This window comes from Microcaecilia unicolor, chromosome 2, assembly GCF_901765095.1.
Source record: "Microcaecilia unicolor chromosome 2, aMicUni1.1, whole genome shotgun sequence".
Classification (NCBI taxonomy): domain Eukaryota; kingdom Metazoa; phylum Chordata; class Amphibia; order Gymnophiona; family Siphonopidae; genus Microcaecilia; species Microcaecilia unicolor.
The window spans coordinates 426383006-426399021 of record NC_044032.1 but is presented as its reverse complement, the minus strand read 5'-3'; the positions used below and the strand labels follow the sequence as shown (position 1 = coordinate 426399021).

At 46.4% G+C, this 16016-nt stretch overlaps 1 protein-coding gene across 1 annotated transcript in view; it reads left to right on the top strand.

Moving 5' to 3' along the window:
* TACR3 (tachykinin receptor 3) overlaps positions 1 to 16016 on the top strand; it is a 299133-nt gene that overhangs the window by 222748 nt on the left and 60369 nt on the right. The window contains exon 4 of the mRNA XM_030192157.1: positions 1849 to 2045. Within this exon, the coding sequence (XP_030048017.1) occupies positions 1849 to 2045 (197 nt within the window). The remainder of the gene's footprint in view (positions 1 to 1848; positions 2046 to 16016) is intronic.

Below are 16016 nucleotides of genomic sequence, written 5' to 3'. Positions count from 1 at the left end.
TACTGCCCAGTTAACTGTGAGACTTTACTGCTAGGTCAATGGGTGGTGGTAAGGTCTCAGGCCCAAAATGGACGTGCGACAATTTTTATTTTGCCGTACATGCATTTTCGGCAAAAAAAGACCTTTTTTGCAGGTGCACTGAAAAATCTGTGTGCACCCAATACACGCGTCTAGACCAGCGCAGGCCATTTTTTGGCGCACCTTAGTAAAAGGACCCTATGTACAAAAAGAGAAATAGCTCGGTTTTTGTATGAAAAATAATGCAAAACACCTACAAATATGCAAAAACTGCATGCTTTTGTGTTATTTTTGCGCAAAATGTACTTTTGTGAAGTCACTGCATGGTAGTAAATTTTCATGCAAAACATACTTTGTGCAAAAGTCTATATAAATATTGCATTAATGAGCTCCTCCCTTGCTAACTCAGGCATAACAACTCATTAATGCAAGGCTGGCCCAAGGATAAGTAACACCCTAGGCAAATATTCAGGCATGAGCCCCCCAGGGGGTTTCAAGGCCCTTCCCCATCACTTCCTTCCCCCTAACATCTAGCTTCTCCTCTTCCCTTCTCTGTGATGTGTAACATCTCCCCTTCACTACCTCCCCCTTTCTGTTTGTTTGCAGAATCTCTCTGCTTTCCTGTCCCCCCCCCCCCCTTCCAGGTGGTGTACAGCATCTCTCTCCTTCCGTATTCCTCTCTCAGGTGGTTTCCAGCACTTCTCTCCCTCCCTCCCTATCCCCCCACTCCACACACACACACACACATACACACTATGGTGTCTGGCAAAGTAGTATATAGGGGATAAATTATCAAGGTGCAGTAATAGAAGAGCTTTTAATGCACCTTGATATACCAGTCCATGGGAGTCAGGAACCTGCCGTATAATAGTCCTACATGTGCCTGGAAAAGATTAGTAAATAAGGGTGTGCGTTCACAGCATTTACATTCCTGCTCAATAGGTATTTCCCTATGCCAGAGTGCTTACAATGTAAGGACCAGATTCAGTAAATGGTAATCGAGGAATGTATTGTTAGTGTAGTAAAAGAAAGTATCATAGTTTTATTTTTTGTCTCGCTATTTCCATTCCAGTAGACTACCCTGGCAATGAAGATAATTGTTTCTGCCTTATTTGGGCAAGAAAAATGAATGAGGTTACATTTTGCATATGAAAGGAGAGTAGATGATAGAATTAATCCTTCATTTATATTACAAATAGATAAATCATATCACCAGCTTATATTGAATCTTTAGGGGTTTTCCTACCATTGTGATATTACAGGATCGATAAATGTAGGGTGCAAGCAATGGAAGAATCATTGACATAGGTTTGGAAGTAAGCTTGCTTTCTTGATATTATATCAAGGAAAATGTGGGGGATTTGGAAATGAGAAATTTGCCTCAGTTGACAACTACGAAAAGATGAGCTATCAAGTGATAACATAAGCTGATAGAAAAAGCACATTCTTTAACAATGATACAAGTTCTAAACCAATACATACATAGATAGGTAAAGTAGTTAAACATACAAATGACAGTGAGGGCTTCATCAAGGTAAAGGCATTGGTCAGGAAGAAAATAGACCATTTATGAAAGGTATCTCACCCTCTTGGCCAGAAATATAGCTTAGGACCAGAAATGTGATAATGCAACTGGATGCTTTCTAACCTGTTGAGTAAGGCTAGAAGTAGTTTGATTGACTTTGCTGTGATCATTAATTGCAAAGGTCATTTGCTGAATGGGAAATATAAAATGTATTTTCTTCAAAAGACTTACATGGAAAGATATTTTTACTATGTACATTAAATATATATATATATATATATATATATTATTTTTTTTCATTTTAGGTGGTAAAAATGATGATTGTAGTAGTGGTGACATTTGCAATATGTTGGTTGCCCTACCACATTTACTTCATAGTCACTGCACTTAACAAACAACTGACACGATGGAAATATATCCAGCAAATTTACTTGGCCAGTTTTTGGCTCGCCATGAGCTCTACAATGTACAATCCCATCATCTACTGCTGTTTGAACAGAAGGTAAGAGCCATCTCTGTTATGTAAGAGTAATGTCTGCATAAAATGATAGGTAAATTAGAATAATCCTAGTATTCTTCATTGTTATAATAATCTATATTGCATTAAGTGGTTATTTTGAAAATAGTCTGTTTTACTGTTTTTATAAATTTTGGTTGAAACAAGAGCATTAAATGGCATGGGCAGACTCTAAATACCAGCATTAGTGCAGAATATGCCTTAAAAAGATGTCAATATAGTAATGCATTTGTGTAATTGATACCGGAAAGTTTTTTCCAGTAACAGGGAATTTTGTATCAAACCGTAAACAAGTTGATTAAAATGAAAAAGTGAGCTAATCAGCTCATGATATGGTTTGACTTAACACTAAAATCTGTGGGGATAATATTCAGCCTGCGGCGGTAAATGGCTTGTAAACCCCTCATATTGAGAAAATTACTATTAATGACACTAGGAAAGCATTGCTGGATCATCGTGTTGCTAAATCATCATGTTGCTTGAATGTTTGCCCTACATATCTAATGCAACATGCTTCTCACTACTATTTATTCATTTATTAACTAAGTGGTTTAATATACAGTTTCGAGTAGATGTTTTTCCATCTGATAGAGTAAATACTATTCTAAACCCAGTTCCAAAGAACATGAATGGCAATATGCAGGAAGTTAGTAACTATATTCCTATAGATTCTATTCCTCTTGCCACAAAATTGATGGAGAGTCAGTGAGCTTCAGGCCCTAGTAGTGGATGCACCTTATACTAAGTTTCATCACAACAGAGTAGTCCTCCTCACGCACCCTAAGTTCCTGCTAAAGGAGGTGTCAGAGTTCCATCTGAACCAGTCGATTGGCCAACATTTTTTCCCCGACCTCATGCCCACCCTGGCGAGAGCAGCTTGCACACCTTGGACTGCAAGAGAGCCTTGGCCTTTTACGTGGGGCGGACGAAGTCCTTCAGATAGTCCAACCAGTTGTTTGTTGCTTTTGATCCCAACAGGAGAGGAGTCGCCATCAGAAAATGCATAATCTCCAATTGGCTAGCAGATTGCATATCCTTCACTTATGCCCAAGCTGGGCTGGCTTTGGAGGGCTATGTCATGGCCCATAATGTCAGAGCCATGGCTGCGTCGGTGGCTCACTTAAAGTCAGCCTCCATTGAAAATATTTGCAAAGCTGCAAAGTGGTCTTCAGTCCACACATTTACTTCTCATTACTGCCTTCAGCAGGATACCCGACGTGACGGTCGGTTTGGGCAGTCGGTGCTGCAGAATCTGTTTGGGGTTTAGAATCCAACTCCACCCACCCAGGGCCGGTCTTAAGCCGAGGCGACCGAGGCGGCCGCATAGGGCCCCGCGCGGTGCGCCTCAGTCAACCTCTTCCCGCCGCAAGGATCTTTATTTTCCTTTTAACTTTACCCTCCGTCGCCGCCTCGCCGGAATCCGAGCGTCACTGAAAGTGCTCCTCCTCTCCCGAGTCCCCCCGACGTCTCTAGCAGAACTGGAGCTCTTCCTGATTCATTCATTCTCAGTGTCCCGCCCTCGAGGGCGGGACACTGAGAATGAACGAATCAGGAAGAGCTCCAGTTCTGCTGCGTTCTGCTAGAGACGTCGGGGAGACTCGGGAGAGGAGGAACGCTTTTAGTGACGCTTGGATTCCGGCGATGGAGGCGGGTAAAGTTAAAAAAAAAAACCAAAGAGCCATCCTTGGTTGGGGGGTGAAAAAGAGGGCGCCAGGGTGGGCGGGCAGTTGAACGTGGGAGCGGGAGGGTAAGGGAGAGAGGACCTAGACATGGATGCCAGGCCTCAGGGAGAGAGGGTAATGGCTGGATAGGGATGATGAATGGAGGGGGCAGGGGAGAGGAGCATGGATGGGAGGGGGCTCAGGGAGAGATGGGAATGGCTGGATAGGGATGATGAATGGAGGGGGCAGGGGAGAGGAGCATGGATGGGAGGGGGCTCAGGGAGAGAGGGGAATTGCTGGATAGGGATGATGAATGGAATGGAGGGGGCAGGGGAGAGGAGTATGGATGGGAGGGGGCTCAGGGAGAGAGGGGAATTGCTGGATTGGGATCATGAATGGAATGAAGGGGGCAGGGAAGAGGAGCATGGATGGGAGGGGGCTCAGGGAGAGAGGGGAATTGCTGGATAGGGATGATGAATGGAATGGAGGGGGCAGGGGAGAGGAGCATGGATGGGAGGGGGCTCAGGGAGAGAGGGGAATTGCTGGATAGGGATGATGAATGGAATGGAGGGGGCAGGGGAGAGGAGCATGGATGGGAGGGGGCTCAGGGAGAGAGGGGAATTGCTGGATAGGGATGATGAATGGAATGGAGGGGGCAGGGGAGAGGAGCATGGATGGGAGGGGGCTCAGGGAGAGAGGGGAATTACTGGATAGGGATGATGAATGGAATGGAGGGGGCTCAGGGAGAGAGAGGGGAATTGCTGGATAGGGATGATGAATGGAATGGAGGGGGCAGGGGAGAGGAGCATGGATGGGAGGGCAGGGCTCAGGGAGAGAGGAGAAATTGCTGGACATGGAGGGCAGGGGAGAGAGGAGAAATGTTGGGCAGGAATGGCGGGAAGGAAAGACAAAGGAAGGAGATGCACATGGAGATGGTAGACAGGACACATAAGGACACAGGAGGATGGTGGACATGGTGAGAGAAAAAATATCAAATGGAAAGAAGACACTGCATAAAACAGAAGACACTGGGACCAAAGCGAATAGAAAAAAACAAATGATCAGACAACAAAGGTAGAAAAAAGTATTTTATTCAGAATGTATTAATTGGAATATGTCAGCTTTTGGAAATGTGCATCTGTGATATTTTGCATGTAAGTTTCAATTTTTCTAGTATTGCTGCATGCTGAGTCTGACTTCTTGAGGTAACTTTCCAGTTTATTTTGCTTTCATATCTGTTGTGTCATGTGTTTTTCATGCATGATCAAGGTGCAGTATCCTGCTAGCATGTAGCATTTGCAGCCCTTTTTGTTTTGTTTTTTTTCACGAGGTAGTGTATTGGTGTTTTAGAGCCTGGTGTAATTACATTGCTGTCTTTCCACGCATAAGGTTGTAGCTCGTCCTGTCCTTGGAATTAGTGCTGTTATGATTTGGTAAGGTTATGAGTGTGTTTTTGCACAAGTTTGTGTATAGTGTTTTGCAGTGGAGAGATTGTGTGTCCGCACCTCTGACCCCCCCGGGGTTATGAGAATTGGAACTACTAATTGTAGTAGACTTGAACTGAATAATTTCTGGGGGGGGTTCATGATAGCATTGTGCTTATTATTTCAATCAGTTTTTCTGTACAAGTTTAGCTTGGGCTGGGGTCGGGGCTAGGATGGGGCCCCACCAAATTGGTCTGCATAGGGCCCCGCACTTGCTAAGACCGGCCCTGCACCCACCTATGCCCATTTTATTCTGTTCTAGGCAGCACTCTCAGCTAGCTGTATATAGTTTCAGGTCAACCTACGTTATGTCCTTGCCGTTGTGAGGCCCAATTGACCAATGTTTATTGTTTTGGATGAGCCTGAATGCTAGGGATACCCCGTGTGTGAGAATAATTCAGCCTGCTTGTCCTCGGAGAAGGCAAAGATACTTACCTGTAGCAGGTATTCTCTGAGGACAGCAGGCTGATTATTCTCACAATCCCACCCACCTCCCCTTGGAGTTGTTATTTGTTATACTTTTAGACTAACTGAGGTATGTGCTCATGCGGTGGGCGAGAAGTCAGTCCGCACATGTGCGGTGCGTGCTGCTTGCGTGCCAGAAGACTCTAGCAAAGATTTTTGGCTTTGCTATGACAAAATGCTGGTTCCTGGGCTGACAAGGACATCAACCCACGTGTGAAAATAATCAGCCTGCTGTCCTCGAAGAATACCTGCTACAGGTAAGTATCTTCGCTTTACCACACTATACACCACCACTCAAGCTTGCAGGTGTCACTTATATGTACATACAGTAGGTATTCAGTATTTTTTTTAGAGGGCTCACACTACAGTTAGTGTATTATAGTCCTGGGTCCCCTTCTCTAAAGTTCATTGCATTGACCACTAGGCTACTGCTGGAACCTGCTCTAATAGGAATGGGCATAATATATGAAGCTGTCATAAAGCCAGGTATATATTATCATTGTCACATCTTAGGGGGGTGGGAGGGGATCTGTGTCCACTGGGGGAGTAAGGGAGGTTATGTCTTAATCTCTCCAGTGGTCATTTGGAGGGGCATAATCAAACGGAAACGCCTATCTCCATGGGCATTTATCTCCGAGAACGGGTCCGTGAAGGGGCGGACCGAAGCGTATTTTCGAAAAACATGGACGTTTATCTTTTTTTGAGCTGGGCGTTTTTGTTTTTCAGCGATAATGGAAACCGAAAGCGCCCAGCTCAAAAACGAATAACTCCAAGACATTTATTCGTGGGAGGGGCCAGGATTTGTAGTGCACTGGTCCCCCTCACATGCCAGGACACCAACCGGGCACCCTAGGGGGCACTTTAAAAAAAAAAAAAAAGGTAAAACAGCTCCCAGGTGCATAGCACCCTTCCCTTGGGTGTTGAGCCCCCCAAATCTCCCTCAAAACCCACTGCCCACAAGTCTACACCATTACTATAGCCCTAAGGGGTGAAGGGGGCACCTACATGTGGGTACAGTGGGTTTGGGGGGCAGTTTGGATGGCTCCCATTTACCAGCACAAGTGTAACAGGTGGGGGGGGGATGGGCCTGGGTCCACCTGCCTGAAGTCCATTGCACCCCCTAATAACTGCTCCAGTGACCTGCATACTGCTGCCAGGGAGGTGGGTATGACATTTGAGGGTGAAAATAAAAAGTTGTGAAACGGCATATTTTGTGGTGGGAGGGGGTTTGTGACCACTGGGGGAGTCAGGAGAGGTCATCCCCGATTCTCTCCAGTGGTCATCTGGTCATTTAGGGCACGTTTTGGGGCCTTATTCGTGGAAAAACAGGATCCAGGCAAAGTGCCCTAAATTCTCGCTAAAAACGCATATTTTTTTCCATTATCGGCGAAAGGCGCCCATCTCTGATCGCCCGATAACCACGCCCCAGTTCCGCCTTCACCACGCCTTCGACACGCCCCCATCAACTTTGTCCGCATCCGCGACGGAGTGCAGTTGAAAACATCCAAATTCGGCTTTTGATTATACCGCTTTATTCGTTTTTGTGAGATAAACGTCTATCTCCCGATTTGGGTCACAATATAGGCATTTTTCTATTTCGATTATAAGCAGGTTGGTCATTTAGGGCACCTTTTGGTCACTAAGCGGGTATTTTACTAAGGCACGCTGGCATTTTTAGCATGCGCTAACTGCTAAAGATGCCCATAGAAATACATTGGCATCTCTAACGTTTAGCGTGCGCCTATTTTTAGCACACGCTAAGAACGCCAGCGTGCCTTAGTAAAAGACGCCCTTAATTCGTGATTGAAACAGATCTAGCCAAAACATCTTAATTTTGGTCCTAGACTTTTTCGTTTTGTTTCATTATTGCAGAAAAACGTCTGTCTTTTGCTGCTGCCCAGGTCACACCCAACAAATGTCCCCAACACACACCCTTGAAATCTGGAGGAACTGTGATGATCACAGGAGCTATAAAGCTTCAAATTTTGTACAAACAATAGGTATGAGGGAAGGGGGTCCACTCCTGGTAGGGGAGGATCAGGCATGTAGGAGGCCATCTCATGTTGGAGGGTGATTGCAATCAGTTGGGGGGAATGATATTCAGCCACGACCCACCTAAGTGTCTTATGCAGGTCCTGGCTGAATATTTACTGAGACTTGCAAAAGCTCAGACACCAAACTGTTGGCCAGTCATGCCTGGATCTTAATGCCAGTACACAGACATGGCTCAACATCCAAAATAACCAGCAATGGTCAGTGCATTAAAAAAAATTCTGTCACTGGCTGGATATTTTTCAGAAAGAGCTTTTACGCTTGTGCATCAGTAGTACAGTACATGAACAGTACATCACATGAGAAAAACCAAGACTATAAGTACATAAGTACATAAGTAGTGCCATACTGGGAAAGACCAAAGGTCCATCTAGCCCAGCATCCTGTCACCGACAGTGGCCAATCCAGGTCAAGGGCACCTGGCACGCTCCCCAAACGTAAAAACATTCCAGACAAGTTATACCTAAAAATGCGGAATTTTTCCAAGTCCATTTAATAGCGGTCTATGGACTTGTCCTTTAGGAATCTATCTAACCCCTTTTTAAACTCCGTCAAGCTAACCGCCCGTACCACGTTCTCCAGCAACGAATTCCAGAGTCTAATTACACGTTGGGTGAAGAAAAATTTTCTCCGATTCGTTTTAAATTTACCACACTGTAGCTTCAACTCATGCCCTCTAGTCCTAGTATTTTTGGATAGCGTGAACAGTCGCTTCACATCCACCCGATCCATTCCACTCATTATTTTATACACTTCTATCATATCTCCCCTCAGCCGTCTCTTCTCTAAGCTGAAAAGCCCTAGCCTTCTCAGCCTCTCTTCATAGGAAAGTCGTCCCATCCCCACTATCATTTTCGTCGCCCTTCGCTGTACCTTTTCCAATTCTACTATATCTTTTTTGAGATACGGAGACCAGTACTGAACACAATACTCCAGGTGCGGTCGCACCATGGAGCGATACAACGGCATTATAACATCCGCACACCTGGACTCCATACCCTTCCTAATAACACCCAACATTCTATTCGCTTTCCTAGCCGCAGCAGCACACTGAGCAGAAGGTTTCAGCGTATCATCGACGACGACACCCAGATCCCTTTCTTGATCCGTAACTCCTAACGCGGAACCTTGCAAGACGTAGCTATAATTCGGGTTCCTCTTACCCACATGCATCACTTTGCACTTGTCAACATTGAACTTCATCTGCCACTTGCACGCCCATTCTCCCAGTCTCGCAAGGTCCTCCTGTAATTGTTCACATTCCTCCTGCGACTTGACGACCCTGAATAATTTTGTGTCATCGGCGAATTTAATTACCTCACTAGTTATTCCCATCTCTAGGTCATTTATAAATACATTAAAAAGCAACGGACCCAGCACAGACCCCTGCGGGACCCCACTAACTACCCTCCTCCACTGAGAATACTGGCCACGCAATCCTACTCTCTGCTTCCTATCTTTCAACCAGTTCTTAATCCATAATAATACCCTACCTCCGATTCCATGACTCTGCAATTTCTTCAGGAGTCTTTCGTGCGGCACTTTGTCAAACGCCTTCTGAAAATCCAGATATACAATATCAACCGGCTCCCCATTGTCCACATGTTTGCTTACCCCCTCAAAAAAATGCATTAGATTGGTGAGGCAAGACTTCCCTTCACTAAATCCGTGCTGACTTTGTCTCATCAGTCCATGTTTTTGTATATGCTCTGCAATTTTATTCTTAATAATAGCCTCCACCATCTTGCCCGGCACCGACGTCAGACTCACCGGTCTATAATTTCCCGGATCTCCTCTGGAACCCTTCTTAAAAATCGGAGTAACATTGGCTACCCTCCAGTCTTCCGGTACTACACTCGATTTTAGGGACAGATTGCATATTTCTAACAGTAGCTCCGCAAGTTCATTTTTTAGTTCTATTAATACTCTGGGATGAATACCATCAGGTCCCGGTGATTTAGTACTCTTCAGCTTGCTGAACTGACCCATTACATCCTCCAAGGTTACAGAGAATTTGTTTAGTTTCTCCGACTCCCCCGCTTCAAATATTCTTTCCGGCACCGGTGTCCCCCCCAAATCCTCCTCGGTGAAGACCGAAGCAAAGAATTCATTTAATTTCTCCGCTACGGCTTTGTCCTCCTTGATCGCCCCTTTAACACCATTTTCGTCCAGCGGCCCAACCGACTCTTTGGCCGGTTTCCTGCTTTTAATGTATCTAAAAAAATTTTTACTATGTATTTTTGCTTCCAACGCTAATTTCTTCTCAAAGTCCTTTTTTGCCCTCCTTATCTGATTCTTTAAGGTACACCAATGTCCTTTAAGGTACACCAATGTCCTATGATTAATCTGAGCTTTTTCCTCCTCTGAGTGAACTTGTTCAGATACTTTTGCAAAGTAATGATGAAAGCATGAGGAATAAAAATAGGAATCTGAGAGAAAAGAAAAAAATAAGTATGGTGAAGCTAACATTTTAATAACATTGATTCTGCAAAGCAAGAATCAGCCATGTATTCCCACAGCTGCAAATCATTTTAAAGATGTTTTTGAGCAGCTTGCCATAATTTTGCTTTTCCAAGGAAGCCAGATCTCAAGGGTCATTACACTCACATATTTAAAACTTAATACAACTGTGATATCATGCTGTAATTGAACTGAGAAGTTGCACACAGTCTGTTTGTTACAAGGCATAAGGGTGGACTAGGCTAATTTATTTTTATTGGTACATTTATTATAGTATCATTACATATAATACTTCAAGGAACTTGGAAAGCGCAAAAGACATGAAATTTAGGATTAGCAGTGGCCCTACCATTAGGCCAACTGGGACAAGGGCTTCTGGCAGCACTCTTCATGGCTGTAGTCTGGCATCTCTCCTCGCTCTTCCTTCCTCACCTCCCTTCCCCGAATCTACCTTCTTTTCTTGTTTTCCAAAAGTAGGTGGCAGCAGTGATTCCTATAGGCTGCCCTGCCGCCAGCACTGGTCTCTCCTCTCTACTGTGGCCCGCCTTTCTGACGTAACGTTTTGTTTCCTCAGAGGCGGTCTGAGTGGGAAAGCACAGGGTACAAATGTAAGAAAAAAAATAGAAAAGAAAGTTAGTACAAACTCCAAAAGTATCAGCTGATTTAAAAATGTGTTATCCCAGAACTTCCCCACTACTCTGAAACTCACATGTTTTATCCAAGAGAAACTTAAATAAGGGGTCCTTATTTAAGGGTAAGTGACATTATTTAATTCTCTGCTTGGTAACTTAAAGATTGGGTTTAAAAGAGGAATTGTAGGATATTGATAATCACAGTTAGAATTTAAAAAAAAGAAGCAAACTTTATTAGCTAGTCTCCATATGCTTTTTCCCCATAGTTTTAAAACAAATTTTCTGCCACAGCATTAACAGATAGTCTGTAGAAGGCACAATAGGGCCTAGTTCAGTCTTAGAAAAAAAAAAATAAAAGAGAGAGAAGCAAGCATTATTAGCTAGTTTCCGTGGAGGGGCATAATCGAATGCAAATGCCTATCTCCATGGGCGTCTATGTCCGAAAACGGGTACGTGAAGAGGCGGGACAGACCGTATTTTCGAAAAAATGGACATTTTTCAGCTGGGCGTTTGTTTTTTTTAGCGATAATGGAAACTAAAAATGCCCAGCTTAAAAACGTCCTAATCCAAGCCATTTGGTCGTGGGAGGGGCCAGGAGTCGTAGTACACTCGCCCCCCTGACATGCCAGGACACCAACTGGGCACCCTAGAGATCAGTGCGGTGGACTTCAGAAACAGTTCCCACATGCATAGCTCCCTTACCACGGGTGCTGAGCCCCCAACACCCCTCCCCCAAAACCCACTACCCACAAATGTACAACACTACCATAGCTCTTAGGGGTGAAGGGGGCACCTACATGTGGGTACAGTGGGTTTTGCAGACCTCCCATTTACCAGCACAAGTGTTACAGGTAGGGGGGATGGGCATGGGTCCACCTGGCTGAAGTGCACTGCGGTACCCACTAAAAGTGCTCCAGGGACCTGCATACACGCAGGCCTCTAGGACTTGTTGTTGCTATATAACCTTGGCACACCAGTTGACACCTGAAGACTAATCTCTCTGAAAACGTCCTTTATTGGATGGAATAAGCACGTTTATTCACAGTTAACTGCAGATCAGAGGTTGTGCCCCACTGGCAACGAGTCTCCCTGGTACTGAGATGAGCAGTAGGTCTGAGCTGGCAGAATGCTGTACAATGCCCTCTTTCAGCCACATTCAAGGGAAGAACTAAGTTCTGTAATGTGGCTAACACATGAAAGGGATCTAAAACTGGCTTACAAAAATGACCACTACCTCATGGACTACTGGAAACAAAACAGGGCACACTCTGACCCAGTAAGCAGGGGGAAAAGCACCATGGGAGTAGAGCCTACCAACTACCAACATAGTGAGCATTTGCCACAAGCTACTGGAATCACGGAGCCCAATACCCTACACCCACCACAATGCATTGCTGATGTGACTCTGCAGTGCGCATAACAGAAAAGGTGTCACACTCACCCGAGAGTCACATCAGAACCAGGGAAAGGCTGTCACAGGATAGAACACATTCTTCTGTCATGGAGGTGGGTACGGCATTTGAGGCTGGCATAGAGGCTGGAAAAAAAGTTTGTAAAGTGGGGGTTTTTTGGTGGGAGGGGGTTAGTAACCACTGGGGGAATCCGGGGAGGTCAATTGGGGACTTTTTTGGGACCTGTTTGTGAAAAAAGGGGTCCAAAAAAAGTGACCCAAAATCGCGGTAAAAACGCCTTTTTTTTCGATTATCAGCTAAAGACGCCCATCTCTCCTTGGCCGATAATCACGCCCCAGTTCCACCTTCACCATGCCTCCAACACGCCCCCATCAACTTTACCCGTTTCCGCGACAGATTGCAGTTGGAAACGCCCAAAATCGGCTTTCGATCATACCAATTTGGACGCCCAAGGGAGAAAGACGCCCATCTCCCGATTTGGGTCGCAATATAGGCGTTTTTCTCTTTCAATTATAAGCTGGATAGTGTATAACCCTTTACCTGTCATGGTCCCAGGCTTTAAACAAGCAGTCACGAACTCTGGAACAACATGAGCCCTTGGCCTATTGTCGTCGAGTGGCAGCAGGAGGCAAAGCCAACCAGTGGCGTAGCCAGAAGACAATTTTTGAGTGGGCCAGCGGGTTGGATGGGTGGGCACTACAACCCCCCCCCCCCCCACACACACACACACACACATACATGCACATGCGCGTCTGTCCAGCACATTTAAAGTTATCGGCGCTGCCTCCACTCACTTTCTCCCACCATGGCGCTGCCTCCTCTCCTGCACTTCATGGTTTCCGTCTCCCACCCCCGCGGCAGCGCTCTATCGGCGCTGCCTGCCTGACAGCTGACAGACGCGGCGCACGCTGCGTGCAATCTGCCCTGCGTAAACAGGAAGTTGAATCAATGCGGCAGAGGGAAGGCCCCGGAGCAGGAGGACATCGTGCCGCGTCTGTCAGTTGTCAGGCAGGCAGCGCTGATAGCAAATGGACACATTATTGAATGAATAAATTGATATACTATCTAAATAGTGAATATATTAGGAGGTGGGGGATGAGTCTATGATTAAGAAGAGACCACGAGCAAGTGATTCACCTTAGAGTGAAATGAAAAGAGCCATGGCAGGCATATGAGATTCTACCTCACGTAACACTATAGAGTTGACTCGTTGAATACACTCTGTCATTAGTTTTTGTAATTTTGATTGATACTGAGTGAGGCCATAAACTGTTGGGCAGTATTTCTAAAATAAGCAGCATAAGATGTATTGTACTGTTTTGGAATCTTGCCAGGTACTTGTGACCTGGATTGGCCACTATTGGAAACAGAATGCTGGGCTTGATGGACCTTTGGTCTGTCCCAGTATGGCAATACTTATGGAAGCGGTGCAAAGAAAAGCTAAGAAAATGGTATGGGATTTGCGTTCCAAAACGTATGAGCAGAGACTTGCTGACCTGAACATGTATACCCTGGAGGAAAGGAGGAACCAGGGGCGTACCCATTTTCCCTCCAGGCCCGCCCATCCGCATTGCTGTCTCCCTTTTGTCCCACGGAGGCAGCGCTTCCTTCCTGCCCTGTCTTCTCCCGAAGCTCGGCTGCATCGGTCCCTCCCTGCAAGTAGAATCCTCCTTCGCCGGTCGCGCAGCTACGCTCCTCCCCCTGCCGCGTCTATCTGGCCCTCTGTGATGCACTTCCTGTTTAGGGCCGGATGAACGCGGCAGGGGGAGGAGCGAAGCTCCATGTGCATGGCAGCGCAGCGCAACCGGCGAAGGAGGATTCTACTTGCAGGGAGGGACTGATGCAGCCGAGCTTCGGGAGAAGACAGGGCAGGAAGGAAGCGCTGCCTCCGTGGGACAAAAGGGATAGAGACAGCGCGAAGGATGCGGATGGGCGGACCTGGAGGAAAAATGGCTGAGCTGCTGGGACATGGGAGGGAGAGGAGGAAGGGGCTGGAGGGAAGGGAGAGAGTTGCTGGGACATGGGAGGGAGAGGAAGAAGGGACTGGAAGGAAGGGAGAGAGCTTCTGGGACATGGGAGTGAGAGGAAGAAGGGACTGGAAGGAAGGGAGAGAGCTACTGGATATGGGAGGGAGAGGAAGAAGGGACTGGAGGGAAGGGAGAGAGCTGCTGGGACATGGGAGGGAGAGGAAGAAGGGACTGGAGGGAAGGGAGAGAGCTTCTGGGACATGGGAGGGAGAGGAAGAAGGGACTGGAGGGAAGGGAGAGAGCTTCTGGGACATGGGAGGGAGAGGAAGAAGGGACTGGAGGGAAGGGAGAGAGCTGCTGGGACATGGGAGGGAGAGGAAGAAGGGACTGGAGGGAAGGGAGAGAGCTACTGGATATGGGAGGGAGAGGAAGAAGGGACTGGAAGGAAGGGAGAGAGCTGCTGGATATGGGAGGGAGAGGAAGAAGGGACTGGAGGGAAGGGAGAGAGCTGCTGGGACATGGGAGGGAGAGGAAGAAGGGACTGGAGGGAAGGGAGAGAGCTTCTGGGACATGGGAGGGAGAGGAATAAGGGACTGGAGGGAAGGGAGAGAGCCGCTGGGACATGGGAGGGAGAGGAAGAAGGGACAGGAGGGAAGGGAGAGAGTCGCTGGGACATGGGAGGGAGAGGAAGAAGGGACAGGAGGGAAGGGAGAGAGCCGCTGGACATGGGAGGATAGGGAGAGAAAGAGGGGAGATGGATGGAAGGATGCAGAGAGAAAGGGGAGAGACTGGAAGGATGTGGAGAGAGAGAGAGAGGGGAGACTGAACAGAAAAGGGTAGAGAGATAGAGACACTAGATGGAAGGATCAGGAGAGAGGGTAGATGGGTGGAAGGATGAGGAGAGAAAGAGGGAAGACACTGCATGGAAGGGTAGGGAGAAAAAGGAGACGCTGGATGCAAAAGAAAGAGGGGAGCTGCTGGATGGAAAGAGGGAGAGGACAGAGTAGGGAAAGACTGGAGAATAAGAGGAAGGGGCATGTGGAGAACAAAGGTGAGGAAAAGATGAAAAGCCATAGGTGGTGAATGGACAGGAAACCCTGGCAAGAGAAAGACGAAGGAAAGCAGAATCTAGAGACTGGAAGCAACACAGTGAGAAAAAGTAAATGGCCATACAACAAAGGTAAAGAAAATAATTTTATTTTAATTTAGGATAAAGTAATATGGTACCTGTGTTAATAAAGTTTCAGAGACCAATACTTCCTTCCTTAGGTCAGGAGAGGATACCATAACAGCATTATGCTGACCTGAGGCCGGAGGTTTTGGCCTCTGAAAGCTCATTGAAAAGGGTGTTAGGCTTTTAAATAAATTTTCTGAAACCTGATGCACTGAAAAGCAGCACTTTACCCCTATGTGACAAATGCATCTGATTAGTGTGACTAAATTTTGCTGGGGAAGGGGGAATAGAGAGAAAATTTTGTGCCCACCCACTTTAGGTTCAGGCCCATCCAAAATTGGCAGTCTGGCTACGCCACTGGGAGGAACAGGGGTGATATGATACAGACGTTCAAATACTTGAAAGGTATTAATCCGCAAAAAAATCTTTTCCGGAGATGGGAAGGCGGTAGAACGAGAGGACATGAAATGAGATTGAAGGGGGGCAGACTCAAAAAAGATGTCAGGAAGTATTTTTTCACGGAGAGGGTGGTGGATGCTTGGAATGCCCTGGAGGTGGTGGAGATGAAAACGGTAACGGAATTCAAACTTGCATGGGATGTGCATAAAGGAATCCTGTGCAGTAGGAATGGATCCTCAGAAGCTTAGCC